Source organism: Notothenia rossii (assembly GCF_949606895.1).
Source record: "Notothenia rossii genome assembly, chromosome: 1".
Classification (NCBI taxonomy): domain Eukaryota; kingdom Metazoa; phylum Chordata; class Actinopteri; order Perciformes; family Nototheniidae; genus Notothenia; species Notothenia rossii.
In genome coordinates, this window is record NC_136912.1 from 6,119,793 (window position 1) to 6,138,719 (window position 18,927).

The 18,927-nt window shown below is 40.9% G+C and overlaps 1 protein-coding gene across 1 annotated transcript in view; it reads right to left on the reverse strand.

Annotated features, from left to right (window-relative positions):
* The window catches only part of LOC307017880 (hexokinase-1-like), a 47,588-nt gene that overhangs the window by 14,307 nt on the left and 14,354 nt on the right, over positions 1-18,927 (reverse strand). The window contains exons 3-10 of the mRNA XM_079647780.1: positions 14,948-15,096; positions 11,667-11,786; positions 11,013-11,108; positions 10,040-10,139; positions 7,695-7,878; positions 5,539-5,694; positions 4,002-4,235; positions 1,117-1,421 (exon numbers count right to left, since the gene is read on the reverse strand). Of these exons, the coding sequence (XP_079503906.1) occupies positions 1,117-1,421; positions 4,002-4,235; positions 5,539-5,694; positions 7,695-7,878; positions 10,040-10,139; positions 11,013-11,108; positions 11,667-11,786; positions 14,948-15,096 (1,344 nt within the window). The remainder of the gene's footprint in view (positions 1-1,116; positions 1,422-4,001; positions 4,236-5,538; positions 5,695-7,694; positions 7,879-10,039; positions 10,140-11,012; positions 11,109-11,666; positions 11,787-14,947; positions 15,097-18,927) is intronic.

An 18,927-nucleotide genomic window follows, 5' to 3' on the forward strand; every position in this document is an offset into this window, starting at 1 on the left:
ACACATGTTGATGTAGAAGAGACATGAAGAAGAGGGGTCACATGTTGATGTAGAAGAGACATGAAGAAGAGAGGGCACATGTTGATGTAGAAGAGACATGGAGAAGAGGGGACACATGTTGATGTAGAAGAGACATGGAGAAGAGGGGACACATGTTGATGTAGAAGAGACATGAAGAAGAGGGGTCACATGTTGATGTAGAAGAGACATGAAGAAGAGAGGGCACATGTTGATGTAGAAGAGACATGGAGAAGAGGGGACACATGTTGATGTAGAAGAGACATGAAGAAGAGGGGACACATGTTGATGAAGAAGAGACATGAAGAAGAGGGGACACATGTTGATGTAGAAGAGACATGAAGAAGAGGGGACACATGTTGATGAAGAAGAGACATGAAGAAGAGGGGACACATGTTGATGTAGAAGAGACATGAAGAAGAGGGGACACATGTTGATGTAGAAGAGACATGAAGAAGAGGGGACACATGTTGATGAAGAAGAGACATGAAGAAGAGGGGACACATGTTGATGTAGAAGAGACATGAAGAAGAGGGGACACATGTTGATGAAGAAGAGACATGAAGAAGAGGATTTTGCAAAATAGGTGACCTTTAAAGAATAGCTGGTCTTCTCACATTGGAACAGATTAAAGTTTTTTTTCCCTTAAGAATAACTAGAAGTACTCGTAGGTCGATTTTCCTCTTAGCTTTTGAAATGTTTATCTACTTGTCTGCCAAGGTTAGGTACAGTCAGAGATATACAATGAAGGTTCAACGTAATAATTCAAATCCAATAATCCTTTTAATACAACGTATCAGAGCCTGTTGTGCTCATTACTTCTGAGGGCTAAGAATTAGACAAATTTAGATTTTAAATATAAACCAGGGGAGCCTCATCTGATCTTTTGAACATCGTGTGACCATGATGGAAATAAGGGATTTCACATGTTTTCCCTTGGATAATGTTGTGGTCTTATACAGACTGTGGATGCTTTTAAAGAAGGCCTAAAAAAATAATAATACAAAAATAGCCTTTTACTAGATCTTTAAAACCCCCACTTGTTGCCATGCCGGCCTAAACGTCACTGTTTTATTTATTTATTTCATTATTGCTCACCTGTTCCATCTGGTGTTCTTCGGACGTAAGTGGGCAGCATTTTGACGGTGGCCTCCTGGTGGCTGCTCTTCTTGAGGCCTCTCTCGATCTCCACCCTCATGCGTTTCTTCACCTCCAGCAGCTGCTCTTTGCTCAGCCTGAACTCCTCCATCGTCTGCTGGATCTGACGCGCCTGCTCCGTCAGACGATAAGCGACGGCCGTCACCATGGCGGCTCCTTTGGCACTCCCACTCTCCGACAGCAGGAAGCGCACGTCTGAGTCCGGCACCAGGCGGCGCACCGTCTTGTGCAGACGACGAGCGTATCTGTTCACAGAGAGGGAGATATTATTATAAGAGAGAGAGTGTGTGATTATAGACACAACATTCAAGGCTTGTATTGTCCTGTCATAGCTACGGTGTAGATATATAAATGAAACTCTGAGGTCACAGGCTCCTCCAACAGTGCAAGAAAATACTAATTGGAGAGGGGGTTGTCCGGTGCCTTGCTCAAGGGCACCACGGCAGGGCCCAGGAGGTGAACTGGGACCTCTCCAAGTAGCAGTCCACACTCCATGTTTAGGTCTGTTCGGGGACTTGAACCGGCGACCCTACGGCTCACAGTCCAAGCCCCTACGGACTGAGCCACTGCCGGACTGTTCAGGTGTCTAACAGTCTGATGGCCTGTGGGATCAAACTGTGCATATTTGTATTTGCTGATCACTAAACCAAATCCTGTCGGGATGTGGACGTTTGAAAAGATGCATTTTGAGATTTCTTTGGTCTTTCACACATTCACACCTCTTCTGTCTGTGAACTGGAACAGAATATTGCACTGCTCATTTTGACACAACATGATGATGTATTGGAAGCACCAGCACATGAATAAATAAGGCACGTTGAAATGAATCATCACAACATTAATCTGGATCATTTATAAGGATATTTATCAAAATAGGGGAAATAATCTGAGTTATTCTCAAAGGAAATACCTTTTTTGGCTTAAAGTTCAATGTAGTGAATTTAATAAGCAGATATTTATCATCTTGTGATAATGCTCAAAAATCTCAAAAAGTTATCTTAACCCTCCTGTTGTCTTCGTCCCCCCCCCTTGCTTTGGTGTCCGCGGTAAAATTTGATCAGTCCTGTTTTAACTGCTATTACATTAACACAAAAACCATTAGTCATCACCACATTTTATTTAACACCCTTTCAAACTGTACATCTTGTATCAGACTACTCGTATACATGAAGAACTGCAGTAAATATACAAAGAATAGACACTGAACATGTAGTGTGTGTGCCAGGTATGATCCATATGGTGTGTGTGTGTGTGTGTGTGTGTGTGTGTGTGTGTGTGTGTGTGTGTGTGTGTGTGTGTGTGTGTGTGTGTGTGTGTGTGTGTGTGTGTGTGTGTGTGTGTGTGTGTGTGTGTGTGTGTGTGTGTGTGTGTGTGTGTGTGTGTGTGTGTGTGTGTGTGTGTGTGTGTGTGTGTGTGTGTGTGTGTGTGTGTGATCTGATCCAGATGGTTACTAATTCCTTTTCTTTATGGCGGAACACCATGTGTTACAAAGTTGACTATATCATCCAAAGTTCAATGAAAGTGGTGATCAGCCATTGTATATGTTCAAATGTCTACTGTGAAGGATATCATGAAGCCTTAATGCAATCGAATGTAAAACAAAAAAGTTATGATTGATGGAAGTAGTAAATCAGTCACATTTGACCCGAAGACAACAGGAGGGTTGTATCTTTTTCAAATGATATATAAATAATAAACTTCATCTAGTTGTAGGTACCCAATATAACACTTTATGTATGTTTGTTGGGACTCAAAAAGATCATATCATAAATAAATAAAAAGGACCATGACCATGACCCAATCCTCTTGATCAGACGGCGGGCGTATCTGTTCACAGAGCAGGAGATATTCTTATAAGAGAGGCTTGATCATAGAAACTAAAAAGGTATATACTGTATATTTGTATTTGCTGATCATTTACTAAATCCTTTTGGGATTTGGACGTTTGTAAAGATGCTCCATTTTGTTCGTATTTCACACCTTCTTTTGGCTGTGAACTGAAACCATTTCAGAATATTGGACTGCTATTAAAAATGTTTTAACATAATATGATTATATATTGTAATTAGCAGCGCATGAATAAATAAGGCAGGGTAAAAGGATCCATCACCACATCAATCTGGATCATGTATAATGATCAAAATAGGGGAAATAATCTGAAAGGAAATACCATTTTGTTTCAAAGTTGAATTCACCAAATGTAATTACAAGATATTTATCATGGACTACGGATGGAAATTAGCTCAAAGCTCAAATCCGGTATATTTACACTTGAAGCATTATTTGCCTAAAGTGTTCATTGTCCCTATTCAAATAAACGATTAAATGAAATGAAAAATCATCATATAATAATGCAAAAGAAAATCTAAATTCTCTAAAAAGATTAAATGATATATAAATAATAAGCTTGTTTTTCAAAAGGTACCCAAAACAACACATTTCATATGTTTGTTGGGACTCAAAGAGATCAGAGTATCATAAACAGATATAGCTGGAGTACACAGTTATATTGAATTATTGTCCGTGACTCAATCCCCCCTCTAATAACATATGTATTTATTAAATAAGGACACATCCAGTTATTTTGGGATTTGTGTGGGAGTTTCATTTCTTTTAAGTTGTTTTTTAGGATGGGAAATCATTAAGAAAGGACTGGTGTGCGTCCTCCTTATTCCTCAAAGGATGTTATTTGCCTTGATCTCGTTCTAGTATATCTTTTTTTCCAGGAAGCGGGTATTTATGCAAACATGAAGGCGACTGCAGAGACATGAAATCCCTGTATTTAATATTCAGCGTGACTGCTCCTCTGTTTGAAGGACACTCACTGAGGGTGCATCTTGTAGAGCGAGCCGTCGATGCCCACGGTCGTGCGGAGGCGTGCGACTCCTTTGTTTTCCTTCAGACGGGAGAGGATGCCTCCCAGTGTGGCAGAAATCAGATTTGCAGAGCGGAAAGATACGATGGCGCACACGTGTTGAACAGCGAGGCAATCTTCATCTGAAGGCTCCACCCCGAGCCTCGTCAGGATCTCCATACACTTCTTCAGCCCTTCTTTAGTCCTGAAACCACAAGGAGCTTTCGTTACTAACAGAGATGGCAAAAGTAAAACACATCCTTTCCTCAAGTAGAAGTACAGATACTCGTGTTTAAAAATACTCTGGTGAAAGTAGAAGTACTGACTAAACTTCTTTCCTCAAGTAAAAGTAAAGAGGCTTTGAAATGTACTTCAGTAAAAAGTACCCATAACTAGCAGCTGTTTTAAAGAGTACCTGACCTCCCTTTATATTAATAGAACAATAATGTCATTGTTAGCTAATGAATGTTTCCATGGTGACCAACGGCAACATGACAACGTTTTCATTGGTCCCTCTTCTTTAGAGAAGACCAGGAAATGATGGATACACGGATCGTGTTCAAGTCAATAGGCACGCAATGACTCTAAATAATAATGATCACGCCACCAAACACACATTCAAACTAAAGGAACCAGCCTGTTTGGAAAATGAGAGAAGTAGAAAGTACAGGTATTTGTGTTCAACATGTGAGAAGTAGAAAGTACAGGTATTTGTGTTCAACATGTAAGAAGTAGAAAGTACAGGTATTTGAGTTCAAAATGTAAGAAGTCACAGTAAAAAAATCCTAATTATAATTTTCATGCCTTTAATATTACTTTCAAGTCTTGAGGTTCCAAGGTTAAAGGTGGGGTAGGTAATTCACTACAGAAACACTTTTTGTTATATTCCATGGAATGCTCATAACATCCCGATAGCAATGAATATATTAAATGCTTTGACAATAAATACATTAAAAAAGTCATCTGTGGAAGCTGTGGTGCTGTAAAAAGCACGACCAATCATCTGAGCCGGCTAAAGTAACTGGATGGCCTACCTGCCTGTCAGCCTTCCATCTGTGCACAAACTTATCTCGTGCCCTCATTGGTCATGTGCGCGTTCGTGTGTGTTGGAGGAGGGGCTCTGTAAGGAAGTCTGAAGGAAGGGGCACAACTCGAGCTGGTTTCTCCATTCTTACCTAACCTACCTTTAAATGTGCACAAGAGGATGTGTCTTTGATCTCGTGGAGAGACGAGTTATATGAGAAATTAGGAGTTTTTATAAAATAAATATTAAAGAAAAACTTCTTGCATACTTTTGCTTTATCAGAAAAGCTAAATGTTAATGTAATTGTAACCTCAGTAACAATAGGAAGTAGTTTTATGTCTTATAAATGTTAGAAAGTGTTGCCGTGGTTGGAATAGCAATGGAAAGACATGTCGGACTTAATCGAGCTTAATTTTAGAATTCTAAGAACATTCATGCATGTTTCCTCTTGTGCATTATTCTGCAAGTTACGTTCCATTCTCACTTTTCGATGGCAGACACGTGTTTCGTCTCGATCGTTCCTTTAGTGAGCAGCTCGGGGGTTATCCTCCCCTCGAAAATAAGCCCCTCTTTGGCCATCTTCACCAGGATGAGTCGCACCAGCTCCCCCATGTACATCCCACTCGCCATCTTCTCGAACCTGAGAGCAAAGAGAAACACGGCAGCGTTTTTGGTTAGAAGTGTCATGGAGGCAGTTATTCCTTCTTCTCTTCAAAGGCGTGCAGTAGAGTCGACATGCTGCTCTCACACACACACACACACACACACACACACACACACACACACACACACACACACACACACACACACACACACACACACACACACACACACACACACACACACACACACACACACACACACACACACACACACACACACACACACACACACACACACACACACACACACACACACACACACACACACACACACACAAATATTAACTTCTTATGTTTGTATACATTTATTTTCCTTGTAATCCTATGTTTACATAAATATTTGTGTAACTTTTTTAAATATTTGTATTATTTTTTTACTTTATGTACCTATGTTTATATAAATATATTTATACTCACAATGGTTTCATTCTGGTTTAGTATTAATCTTTGTTTTACATTATTTGCGATATTGGGCTATATAAATTCGTTTTTGATTTGTAAAAAATAATACAATAATACATACTGTAGACCAGTGGTTCTCAAATGGGGGTACGCGGACCCCTAGGGGTATGTTGGAGTACTGCAGGGGGTACGTGAGATTTATTTTATGTTAATGAAAAAAAAAAAATAGATAAATATACCAATTTTAGGAAAAGAAACAAAGTTTGAGCAGTGCGGGTTTTATATTAATAGACTAGAGTTACACATATTTCAAAACACGAAGTGTAATAACTGCAGTTGCCTCCCTGTCAGAATGACAAAGATCCTCAGTGAAGCACAAGCCCATGTTTCTCACTAAATTGTAAGTACCGTAATTTTCGGACTATAAGGCGCACCTGAATATAAGCCGCAGCAGCTAAATTGAATGATGTGTACATATATAAGCCGCACTGGACTATAAGCCGCAGGTGTTTTAATGTTTCATTACCATATGTAAGGGTTCGTGCACAGAGGGGATTGTCGGGAAAGAGAGGGCTGTTTGAGGAAGCTCCCATTTATTAACATTTCAACAAACAAGTTGCATATTTGCATAACGTATTCAAGTGTTAGCATTTAGTGCAATAGTAGCTACAGAACATGTGCTGTGTAAACTGTACTGTATCACATAGCGTTTCAGACACACAAACTTTTCAACTTTCAAACTGAAACGGTGCGCTCCCAGCGCACGTACCGGCAGTGATCTACAGCAGTGGTTTTCAACCAGTGGTACGGGGACAAACTGTCTCGCTCTCGTAATGTCTGTCTGTTTTGCTCTCGTTCTGTCTCTCGTACCACTCTCGGTTCCACTTTTACTTTAGCGCGCTACCTGTCTCACTCTTTTCCGGCCTCCAGCTTTTCCTGCTGGAGCCCGCCACTTAAAGGTGGGGGGCGCGGACCGGCCATAGAGCCCATAGAGTTAAAGGTGTTGGACTGTAACCTGTAAAATCCATAGATTTAGGAGGTCCCCTAGTGGCCGTCAGCTGTAAAAATCCATAGATTAGCCGCACCGGTATATAAACCGCAGGGTCGAAAAATGGGAAAAAAGGCGCGGCTTATAGTCCGAAAATTACGGTACAACTTATTCAAAAGATCAGTTCAATGCAATAATGTCATCTTAGTGTTATTGCATGATATTCAAATTGGTTGGCCATGAATTTAGCGATGGATTGTAAACATTTGAAATGTAGCATTTAGTTACAATGTTGTTGTTTAAATAAATCAGACACTGATGGTGCAGCGCCCTACTGTACCTGTTTATATAGGCTTTTCTTCCCTAACAAATAGTTTTTGCGCTGATCAGGGGGTACTTGGCTGAATTTATTTTTCGAAGGGGGTACATTATTGAAAAAAGTTTGAGAATCGCTGCTGTAGACGATGCAAATGAGAAAGATGATCATGTGAACGAACACGAATACATATTGAGGAAGTTCATTGCAAGCCTGACCCAGCTATTCATGTTTTGTTAATATAAACAAAGATTTAAAAAGGAGACTCTTACAGCTGTTTCCCGGGGTTGATGGACCCTCTGTCGATCTCGCGGTCGAACTCTGAGCGGATGTCCTCCAGCGAGCCGTCGTCTCCGAACGCCCCCCACTCCGTGTTGATGCACATCCTGCCCTCGTCCCCCTCCACCTGGTCGATGTGGCGCAGCTCCTCCATGTAGCACGCGTTCGTTCCCGTTCCTGCAGAGGATGCACAGCTCAGGGTTATACATGTAATACCTTTGGCGCCCCCCCATGTAGAGCTGAGCTTATGGTGCTGTAAGCTGCTTTGGATATTTAGCTTTTGATTGAAACGGATTAATATAGACTGCCCCTAATTGACACGGTCCTGTATTCCCACAGAAGATGCAGCACTGTTTATTTACCGAAATGAACCCTTAAAAAGTTATTTAAAGAAATTAAGTTCAGCACAAGTTCAACCAGGAAGACCGTCTTTACTCATTCATTTACTATTTCTATGTTACTACTCTCTCTACTCTCAATAAGTGATCGGGGGCGTCACTCCCCAGCTTAACCAATCACTTCGCTCTATTCTCACACGCCTATCACAGCGCTCTGCCAAACCTTTTCAATCTGTTCTTCCCTCTGACAGCTGTCATTTCAGGTGACTCAACGCAACCCTCCTCCACCCCTTTTCACTCTCCTGCCCCTCTGAATCCAGGGTCAAGCTAAGCCCCTCCCCTTCAGACTGACCCAACTATCCATTCACCACCACCAGGGTCAAGCTAAGCCCCTCCCCTTCAGACCGACCCCAACTATCCATTCACCACCACCAGGGTCAAGTTAAGCCCCTCCCCTTCAGACCAACCCCAACTATCCATTCACCACCACCAGGGTCAAGCTAAGCCCCTCCTCTTCAGACCGACCCCAACTATCCATTCACCACCACCAGGGTCAAGCTAAGCCACTCCCCTTCAGAACGACCCCAACTATCCATTCACCACCACCAGGGTCAAGCTAAGCCACTCCCCTTCAGACCGACTCCAACCATCCATTCACCACCACCAGGGTCAAGCTAAGCCCCTCCTCTTCAGACCGACCCCAACTATCCATTCACCACCACCAGGGTCAAGCTAAGCCACTCCCCTTCAGACCGACTCCAACTATCCATTCACCACCACCAGGGTCAAGCTAAGCCCCTCCTCTTCAGACCGACCCCAACTATCCATTCACCACCAACAGGGTCAAGCTAATCCCCTCCTTTTCAGACCGACCCCAACTATCCATTCACCACCACCAGGGTCAAGCTAAGCCACTCCCCTTCAGACCGACCCCAACCATCCATTCACCACCACCAGGGTCAAGCTAAGCCCCTCCTCTTCAGACCGACCCAACCATCCATTCACCACCACCAGGGTCAAGCTAAGCCACTCCCCTTCAGACCGACCCCAACTATCCATTCACCACCACCAGGGTCAAGCTAAGCCACTCCCCTTCAGACCGACCCCAACTATTCATTCACCCCCACCAGGGTCAAGCTAAGCCCCTCCCCTTCAGACCGACCCCAACTATTCATTCACCACAAGCAGGGTCCAGCTAAGCCCCTCCCCTTCAGACCGAACCCAGCTATCCATTCACCACCACCAGGGTCAAGCTAAGCCCCTCCCCTTCAGACCGAACCCAGCTATCCATTCACCACCACCAGGGTCAAGCTAAGCCACTCCCCTTCAGACCGAACCCAACAATCCATTCACCACCACCAGTGTCTAGACCCCGGGGGGTTTCCTCGGATCGGTTCTCCCCTCCCGAATGATACTCCCGCACAACGGGGCCTAATCGCCAAAACTCCATTACATTCATTTGTGTATTCCTGGCAATGAATATGTATTCTTACATCAAAACCCTCTCTCCTGATTGAAGTGTAGTAAGTGTCTTTCAGTGTTGGATGAGCAGTACCATTTTGAGTTGTACTTTACTTTGGTATTTCCATGTTATACTTCTTTTTACTTCTCTACCTTTTTATAGACAAATGTGTACTTTTTACCCTGCTGAATTTAGCTGACAGCACATCCTTTACTTATTCAGATTATTAGCTAATATAAATCAACTAATAAATAAGAAATGACATATGATGATAGGTTAAAACATCCAGCAGTAGTATATAAAGTAATTACAATTAGCTCCACCTTCACCAGCTGTGATAAAAACACACGCATCAATAATCATAACCCAGACCTTTAACATGTATGATTCTGAAATGGACAAATACTTTCACTTTTGGTGCTTAAAGTATATTTTGATGCTAATACTTTTACTTAAGTAAGATTTTGAATGCAGGACTTTTACGTGAGTATATGTACTCTTTACTACTGAGTACTTCTTCTCCCTCTGGTGTGTTTACCTATGATGATGCCCACTTCACAGCGCTGATCGTCGAATCCACACGTCATCATGGTGCCGGTCGTGTCATTAACCACCGCCATGATGTCCGCCTCATAGTCCTGGAAAACATCATCATCTTTAACTCAAAACCACATCTAAAAATTAAAGTCGTCGCTAAGCTTGTTTTAGGAAGCCATTTTAAAAAGTATCATTGTTTAAAAAAGTCAAAGTCAACTTTATTGTCAATCTTTCAGTTTGTGTGTAGAGAGATCGAAATACCGTTTCCCACAATCCCGAATACAAAAATGTATACAAATATGCATATACCTATATATAGGTGTCTGTGTCTTAGACGCTCTTATGTACATGCCTCTCTTATGCTGCTGCAAGGCAAACATTTCCCAAATTGGGATCAATAAAGTACTTATCTATCTGTCTGTCTGTCTGTCTGTCTGTCTGTCTGTCTGTGTGTCTGTCTGTCTGTACGTCTGTGTGTCTGTCTGTCTGTCTGTCTGTCTGTCTGTCTGTCTGTCTGTCTGTCTGTCTGTCTATGTGTCTGCCTGTCTGTCTGTGTGTCTGCCTGTCTGTCTTTCTGTCTGTCTGTCTGTCTGTCTGTCTGTCTGTGTGTCTGCCTGTCTGTCTTTCTGTCTGTCTGTCTGTCTGTCTGTCTATGTGTCTGCCTGTCTGTCTGTGTGTCTGCCTGTCTGTCTTTCTGTCTGTCTGTCTGTCTGTCTGTACGTCTGTGTGTCTGTGTGTCTGCCTGCCTACACAATCAGACACATTTATACATATGCACACATTAAGACCCAAAATAACAGTCACTTCAATATCTTTGAGAATGTACATTAGTGCAAGAATGTCCATAGCAGCGTAAAAAGCTTATTACAACAAAAAATAAAAGGTTTGATTGGTGTATTTTGAAATTAACATAAGCTCCATGATGTTTTGGTCTGTAAACCAATAGTTTAGTTTAAAGCAGAATGAGTTCTCACCCCTCGTTTCTTGATGGCCTTGTTCAGAAGCTGCACGACGTCCATGCCTTCTACTCCGTTGACTTTAAACTTCTTTGTCCATGTCACTAAGACCGCCTATAAAACAAGAACAAGAGCACACTTTAGTTACAGTCAGACAGGCTTGGCAAGTCCGAAATGTCTCTCCATTGCTATTCAAACCACGACAACACTTTCTAACATTTACAACGCATAAAACAACTTCCTAACGTTACTGAGATTACAATCAATTTAACATTTAGCTTTTCTGATAAAGCAAAAAGATTCAGAAACAGTTATTATAAAATAATATATAAAAGTCAAAGTCAACTTTATTGTCAGTCTTTCAGTTTGTGTGTAGAGAGATCGAAATACCGTTTCCCACAAACCTGAATACAAATATACAAATATGTATATACCTATATATACACAATCAGCAAACACATGTAGACATATGCACACATTAAAACCTAAATAAAAGCACAACAATCAATATATTCAAAATAACAGTCACTTCAATATCTTTGAGAATGTACATTATATATATATATATATTTCTTAAGACACATCCTCCTGTGCACATTTCATCTTGGAACCTCAAGATTTGAAAGTCATATTCAATTATCAAACAAAAGAATGTTTTATTGGTGTGTTTACCTCGTCTAGTTTGGTCTGGGCGCAGGGGAAGGAGAACGTAAATCCCACTGGGAGCTTTTTATCCTTGATGTTTTGCTTCTCCATGAAGTCGCCCAGGCAATCTGCGACATGGCCGAACAGCTGCGGACACAAAAGAGGCTTTTAGGCTACAGAATAACAAGACCAAAATATTTGACAAACAATGCATCAAACATTTTATAGTTGGGCCACGTGCAATCTCTGCCTCCTAGTAAGCCGGTTCGATTGCCAATTTATCTTGCTAATATCTCATCTACCACGCAATCACTGTAATAAATGTCAAAAAGAAGTATGTTTATTGATCAGGACCTTTTAAAATGAGCCTCTGACCCCTTTATTCACAAACATTCAACCAGAACTAAAGCAAACAGACATACATTCAACTTTTATATATTATAAGTGTTTAATTTAAGTCTAGAGAGGTGCTTAACACCATGACACTGAGATCTTTTGAATCAGGGGTGTCAAATCAATTTCATCACAGGCCACATCAGCATTATGGTTGCACTCAAATGGCCGGTTGTAACTTTAAGACTATATAAAAATACATGTATAAATATTTAATATATATAAAAGAATGTATTATACTACAATATTTCCTCTGCATTGGATTATTATGGGATACGTCTGAAAGCAGAAGTCTAGGGCAAATAATTGCAAGTCTCTTCAGTGCGCATGTCACAAAATGATTTTAAAAGAAAAGTAAAATTCTGGAAACAAAGACAAAAAAAAAGTTAAAATTTTGAAAAATAAATAAAATTCTGAGAAAAAAGTAAAATTTGAGATGCATTGTGGGACATGTAGTTTATGGGCAACGCTTCTGTAAATCGCCATGTAACCGTATAATAAACATATTATATTATTTAAAAGCTCTTGTGGGGCCACAGAAAATGAAGTCACGGCCGGATTTGGCCCCCGGGCCTTGAGTTTGACACCCCTGTTTTAAATATTTGAGTCCCTTATATTATATAAATCACGTTAGTTACCAAATATCGTATTAAGCGATATACAATTTACAAAAAGCACTATAAGTGACCGTCTCTAATACTCATAAATTACACTAAAACTGATCTAAAATAATGATATTAGGGCGTGAGCATCATTCTTCATAAGTGTAAAGTATATGTGTCCCATTTGAGGATAGATTTAAAATAATGCTAGCCTTTATTCACAAAGCAACTTTTTAAAAACAACGTTTACAAAATGCTTTCCATTCAATAAAACCCAAAGGAAGCAACAATAACACATTGAAAGTTGTCACCGAAGGAACAGATCAGGACAAATCTTCAAAGTACATGTGGAGCTATTTACATAAAAGCCTTATTATAAAAGTTCAGATTCAACAAATAAAGCTGATTTTGAAAGCCTAACATTCTCAGGCAGTTTAATGTTTAAACACTTAACGCTCACATTACTGTATTAATAACTTGACACTAGTATTGAGAGTTTGTGAGTTTCACTGCATTGAAGTCGACTTTCGGTTCCTATTGTAATGTTTATATTTCACCAGACCCCTCTCAAACCTCCCTGTTAACAAACGTGTTCATAAAGCATATAAAAATGTTTTGGCAGCTGTCCTCCTGACATTATATCAAACAGCATCTGTCTCTCTCCCTCTGTGTTTGAGTCTGGCTCTGAAACAGTCTCTGGTGTTTTGGTGATCGAGTTACTTCACGACTGCCAGCTGTTCTCCTCAGTTTCAGAGTGGGTCAGCGGCACGTCTGACTCCACTGTGTGTGTGTGTGTGTGTGTGTGTGTGTGTGTGTGTGTGTGTGTGTGTGTGTGTGTGTGTGTGTGTGTGTGTGTGTGTGTGTGTGTGTGTGTGTGTGTGTGTGTGTGTGTGTGTCTCTATGTGTGTGTGTGTGTGTGTGTGTGTGTGTGTGTGTGTGTGTGTGTGTGTGTGTGTGTGTGTGTGTGTGTGTGTGTCTCTATGTGTGTGTGTGTCTCTATGTGTGTGTGTGTGTGTGTGTGTGTGTGTCTCTATGTGTGTGTGTGTGTGTGTGTGTGTGTGTGTGTGTGTGTGTGTGTGTGTGTGTGTGTGTGTGTGTGTGTGTGTGTGTGTGTGTGTGTGTGTGTGTCTCTATGTGTGTGTGTGTGTGTGTGTGTGTGTGTGTGTGTGTATCTATGTGTGTGTGTGTGTGTGTGTGTGTGTGTGTGTGTGTGTGTGTGTGTGTGTGTGTGTGTGTGTGTGTGTGTGTGTGTGTGTGTGTGTGTGTGTGTGAAACCGTCTGACCTCTGTGTGTTTGTTGCTGATGAGGATTAACACATGTGGACTGACTACAGATTAGCTTTAGGAGTCTAGCTTGTGTAAAACCATGAGTAACAACAAGTAACCCAGACTGCTGAACCCCTGTGCTTCAAGGTATAATTAGATACAACTTTATGAGTGAAATCCCTTTGCAGCATTAATAAGGAGAGAAACACACACACTAGTTTTAGGGTAAAAGATTGTATTTAACTGAGTTCTGTTATTGTGAATATGAAATTATGTATTGCTAATTTTGTTATTTTGTGCGTTTAATGTGATAAATGTATTTAGGATCATCTTTCATGCTACAAAGCCTTTGACTTGAAATGTGATTTTAGAGAAGGAGGGAAAAAAGAGAAGGAGAGAGAGGAAGGGTGAGAGAAAAAGAGGTAAAGAGACAGTGTGAGGGGGAGAGAAAGGGTTAAGGAGAGAGAGATAAGGAAGTAGGAGAGAGAGAGGGGAGAGAGGAGGGAGAGAGAAGGGAGAGTAAGAAGGCAAAGAGGGAGAGAAAGACTGGGGAGAGAGAGGAAGGGTGAGAGAAAAAGAGGTAAAGACAGTGTGAGGGGGAGAGAAAGATGGCAGAGAGAAAGGGGTAAGGAGAGAGATAAGGGAGTAGGAGAGAGAGAGAAGGGAGAGAAAGACTGGGGAGAGAGATGAGGGTGAGAGTAAAATAGGTAAAGAGACGGTGTGAGGGGAGAGGGGGAGAGAGAAAGGGTTAAGGAGAGAGATGGGGAGAGAGCAGGGAGAGAGGGTGGTGACTGGTAGGGAGGGAGAGAGAAGGGAGAGTAAGAAGGCAAAGAGGGAGAGAAAGACTGGGGAAGAGATGAGGGGTGGGGGAGGGAGGGAGGGAGCGAAAGGAAGGGTGAGAGAGAAAGAGGTTGGGAGATGGACGGAGAGAGAGAGAGAGTGTAAGAAGGCAAAGAGGGAGAGAAAGACTGGGGAATAGATGAAGGTGGAGGGAGAGAAAGGAAAGGAGAGAGGTGGGGGAGTAAGATATGATATGTATAGTGTTTACCCGCGTCCCGTTGCCGTGGATGATGTCATCAGGAGTCTCGTAGACCTGGCTCTCCATCTGCACCGGCTGCTTCTTGTCCTGAGTCACTTTGACCCTCAGGATCCGGAAGTTAGAGCCTCCGAGATCCAGAGCGATGAAGTCCCCCTTCTCTGTGGAAACATTTCAACACAGAGACACCTTAGATTCAAAGATTCAAGACTCAAAGCTTTTACTGTCAGATGCACAAAAGCTACAGTGTAGAAAAGGGAATTAAATCATTCTGTGGTGGCGTTTTAATCCTTGTCTAACACAGCATGTCATTTTGCTCCACATTTATTTAGAAAGGCGTGACAGAGCGTACGCCTCGTGTGGCTGAAACTAAACCTACAACCACAAACACAAAGAGGACAGCATGCACTACACTGTCAGTAGAAGCAGAGCATGTGTCCTTTGTGCTTGTGACTGCACTCCCAGCACATAGAAAGATATTATCAAGCATTCTTTTATTAACAATGGCATGACACTAAATGTTTTGTTTGGTTTATTTGTCATTTGTGACTCTTTACATGCCACTAGAGCAGGGATGTCAAACTCAAGGCCCGGGGGCCAAATCCGGCCCGCGACTTAATTTTCTGGGGCCCCACAAGAGCTTTCAAAGAATATAATATGTTTATTATACGGTTACATGGTGATTAACAGAAGCACGTTGCCCATAAACTACATGTCCCACAATGCATCTCAAATTGGACTTTTTTCTCAGAATTTGACTTTTTTTTTTTAATTCTACTTTTTTTTTCAAAATGTCACTTCTTTTCTCTTTTTTTTTGGCTTTTCTTTTAAAATCATTTTGTGACATTTTCACTGAAGAGACTTGCAATTATTCGCCGTAGACTTCTGGTTTCAGGCGTAGTTCATTATGAAGTTATTACCCTATCCGATAATAATCCAATGCAGAGGCAATAAGGTAATATAATACATTATTTTATATATATTGAATATTTATGTATGTATTTTTTATAGTCTTAAAGTTACAACCGGCCCTTTGAGTGCAACCATAATGCTGATGTGGCCCGTGATGACATTGAGTTTGACACCCCTGCACTAGAGGGAAGTAAATCATGGAATAATGACCTCCAGTCAGGTAGAGTAGGCAAAAAGCCAAGATGTAACTCAATCCTCAGCAGATACAATATTTCACGCAATGCTTTACTCCAAAACAAACACACACACACCCACACACACCCCCCCACACACACACCCCCCCACACACACACACCCCCACACACACACACACACACCCCCCCACACACACCCCCCCCACACACACACACACACACACACACACACACACACACACACACACACACACACACACACACACACACACACACACACACACACACACACACACACACACACACACACACACACACACACACACACACACACACACACACACACACACACACACACACACACACACACACACACACACACACACACACACACACACACACACACACACACACACACACACACACACACACACAGGTACTTGTGACATATTTTCATTACCCTTATTTTCAAACTACTGATCCACAGGCTCTTAAATGTTATTTATTTGTAAAAAAAAAAAAAGATTATCATATCCGTATATATATATTGCAGAAACTCTTTTATACAGTTTTGATGGAATTGCAATGATTAATTTAGCTTTCAGGCACTTATCTGACACTGATCTACAGAGGGGTTGGGTTTCTTGCAAAAGGACACCGCAGCACAACACGTGATAGAGAGTGTGTGTGTGTGTGTGTGTGTGTGTGTGTGTGTGTGTGTGTGTGTGTGTGTGTGTGTGTGTGTGTGTGTGTGTGTGTGTGTGTGTGTGTGTGTGTGTGTGTGTGTATGTGTGTGTGTGTGTGTGTGTGTGTGTGTGTGTGTGTGTGTGTGTTGCAGGGATCAGACCTGTTACTAGCAGACATCCAGGACATCCTGCCTCTCAACCGAACTCATGACACTGTAGTGTTCACTGCATTGTTGCTATTTATGACCCTGACCTGATAGGAATGAGATGTGAGCGCCTGACATGTAGAAGTGTTCCTGATTATCTGCAGAGCGTGTGTCCATTTCATTACCTCTGTCCTGCTGTAACCTACGTGCTGAGTTTACATATATACATACATGTTGGCTCTCGGTGTTTATCTGGCTAGTTTCATAATGAAGCCCATAAAGCCTGGTGTTAACACAGAGAGGAGAAGGCGGTGTCTTGTTAGTCATTAACTACAACTGGAGCCGTTGGTAAATGTTTATTTATGATGTGTATATCTAACAGATATATTTCAGAATAACAGTATGACTAATGAAATATATTTAAAACTGTTCAAATACTTATGGAATCTAGTATTTACTTAATTATGTTTTGATATAATTAACATCATTGCAATACACTCGCTGATATATATATATATATATATATATATATATATATAACTATGTGCAATATTATATTATATTATTAGTATTAGTATTATTAATAATGCTATGATAACGTGCAATTACGTAACTGCCACTATGTTCTAATTTTTGCACTACTAACTACTAAATACTGCTAATAATAATAATTGCATTGATTGTGTGACTTTCTATGTTTCTACGTTTCATCTTGTCTGTGGATGTTTCGTTGCTCTTTTTGCTGCACTTTTAGAGTACAGTTTTGCTGCTGTGTTTATTGTATTTATTGTGTTTATTGTATTTTGTTACTCTGGCACAACAATTTCCTTCGGGATGAATAAAGTCTTATCTTATAACGGACACCTTTTTGTGAATGGGTGTCTGACAGAGGTGGGAAGTAACTAAGTACTGTTCTTAAGTACAATTTAGAGGTACTTGTACTTTACTTGAGCAATCCCATTTTATGTATACTGTAACTATAGCATAAACAAAGTATAAACATGCTAAATGCATTAGAGAAGTGTTGCATATATATATATAGCATTTATTGTTATTTTACTGATAATAATAATAATAGTGGGGATGTTACTGTTTTGCAAAGTTGTAAAAATAAGAGAACAAAACCATTCACATAAAAGAATAATTAAAACTACTTAAACTGTTGCTGTTTGTGTGTCTCTGTTGCAGAGGTCTAAAGTAACTAAATACATTTACTCAAGTACTGAACTTAAGTACAGTTCTGAGGTATTGAGTATTTCCATGTTAGGCTACTTTGTACTTCTACTCCATTACAGTTCAGGTAAATGTACTTTTCCTCCACTACTTGTATTTAATACCTTTAGTTACTTTGCAGATGTGGATGAATGATGTGAAATATAATCAAGTGTTAAATCAGACTTTAGTTCCACCTGGAGTAAATCCACCAGCTACCCTGCAGTATGCAAAGTCATTCAGACTAGCTGCACCTTTAGCAGCTTTGAGAACACTTTCATTATCAATCATTATAAAACATATCATATCTATTATTCTGAAATGGACCAATCTGCACAATGACTACTTTTACTGTCTCTACTTTCACTATATTTTGATGAGAATACTTTTCTACTTTTACTTGAGGAACATTTTGAATGCAGGACTTTTACTGTTACAGAGTATTCCTACACTCTGGTACTTCTAATTTAACTTTTAAGAACATGATCTGAGTACTTCTACTTTTACTCAAGTACATGATCTGAGTACTTCTCCCACCTCTGGTGCTTGAGATAGATGGAGAAAGTCCTACATCTTTCCAAACTCATTATTACGCTTATTATTTTATAGTAAATCAAATAATTAGACCCGTTGTTTTAGGTATTTTGGGGCCATATTTTGACGATTGCCTGATCACAATATATGTCAATTTTGGATTTACTAGTTCTCTGAAAAGTCTACTACCAGTGGCGGACTGGCCATCAGGACGTTCGGGACGTATCCCGATGGGCCGGTATTGAAGTGCGCCGGTCGGACGCTGTGGGCCGGTCTGATAAGTCACTAGCCCCGCCCCCGTTGACAAT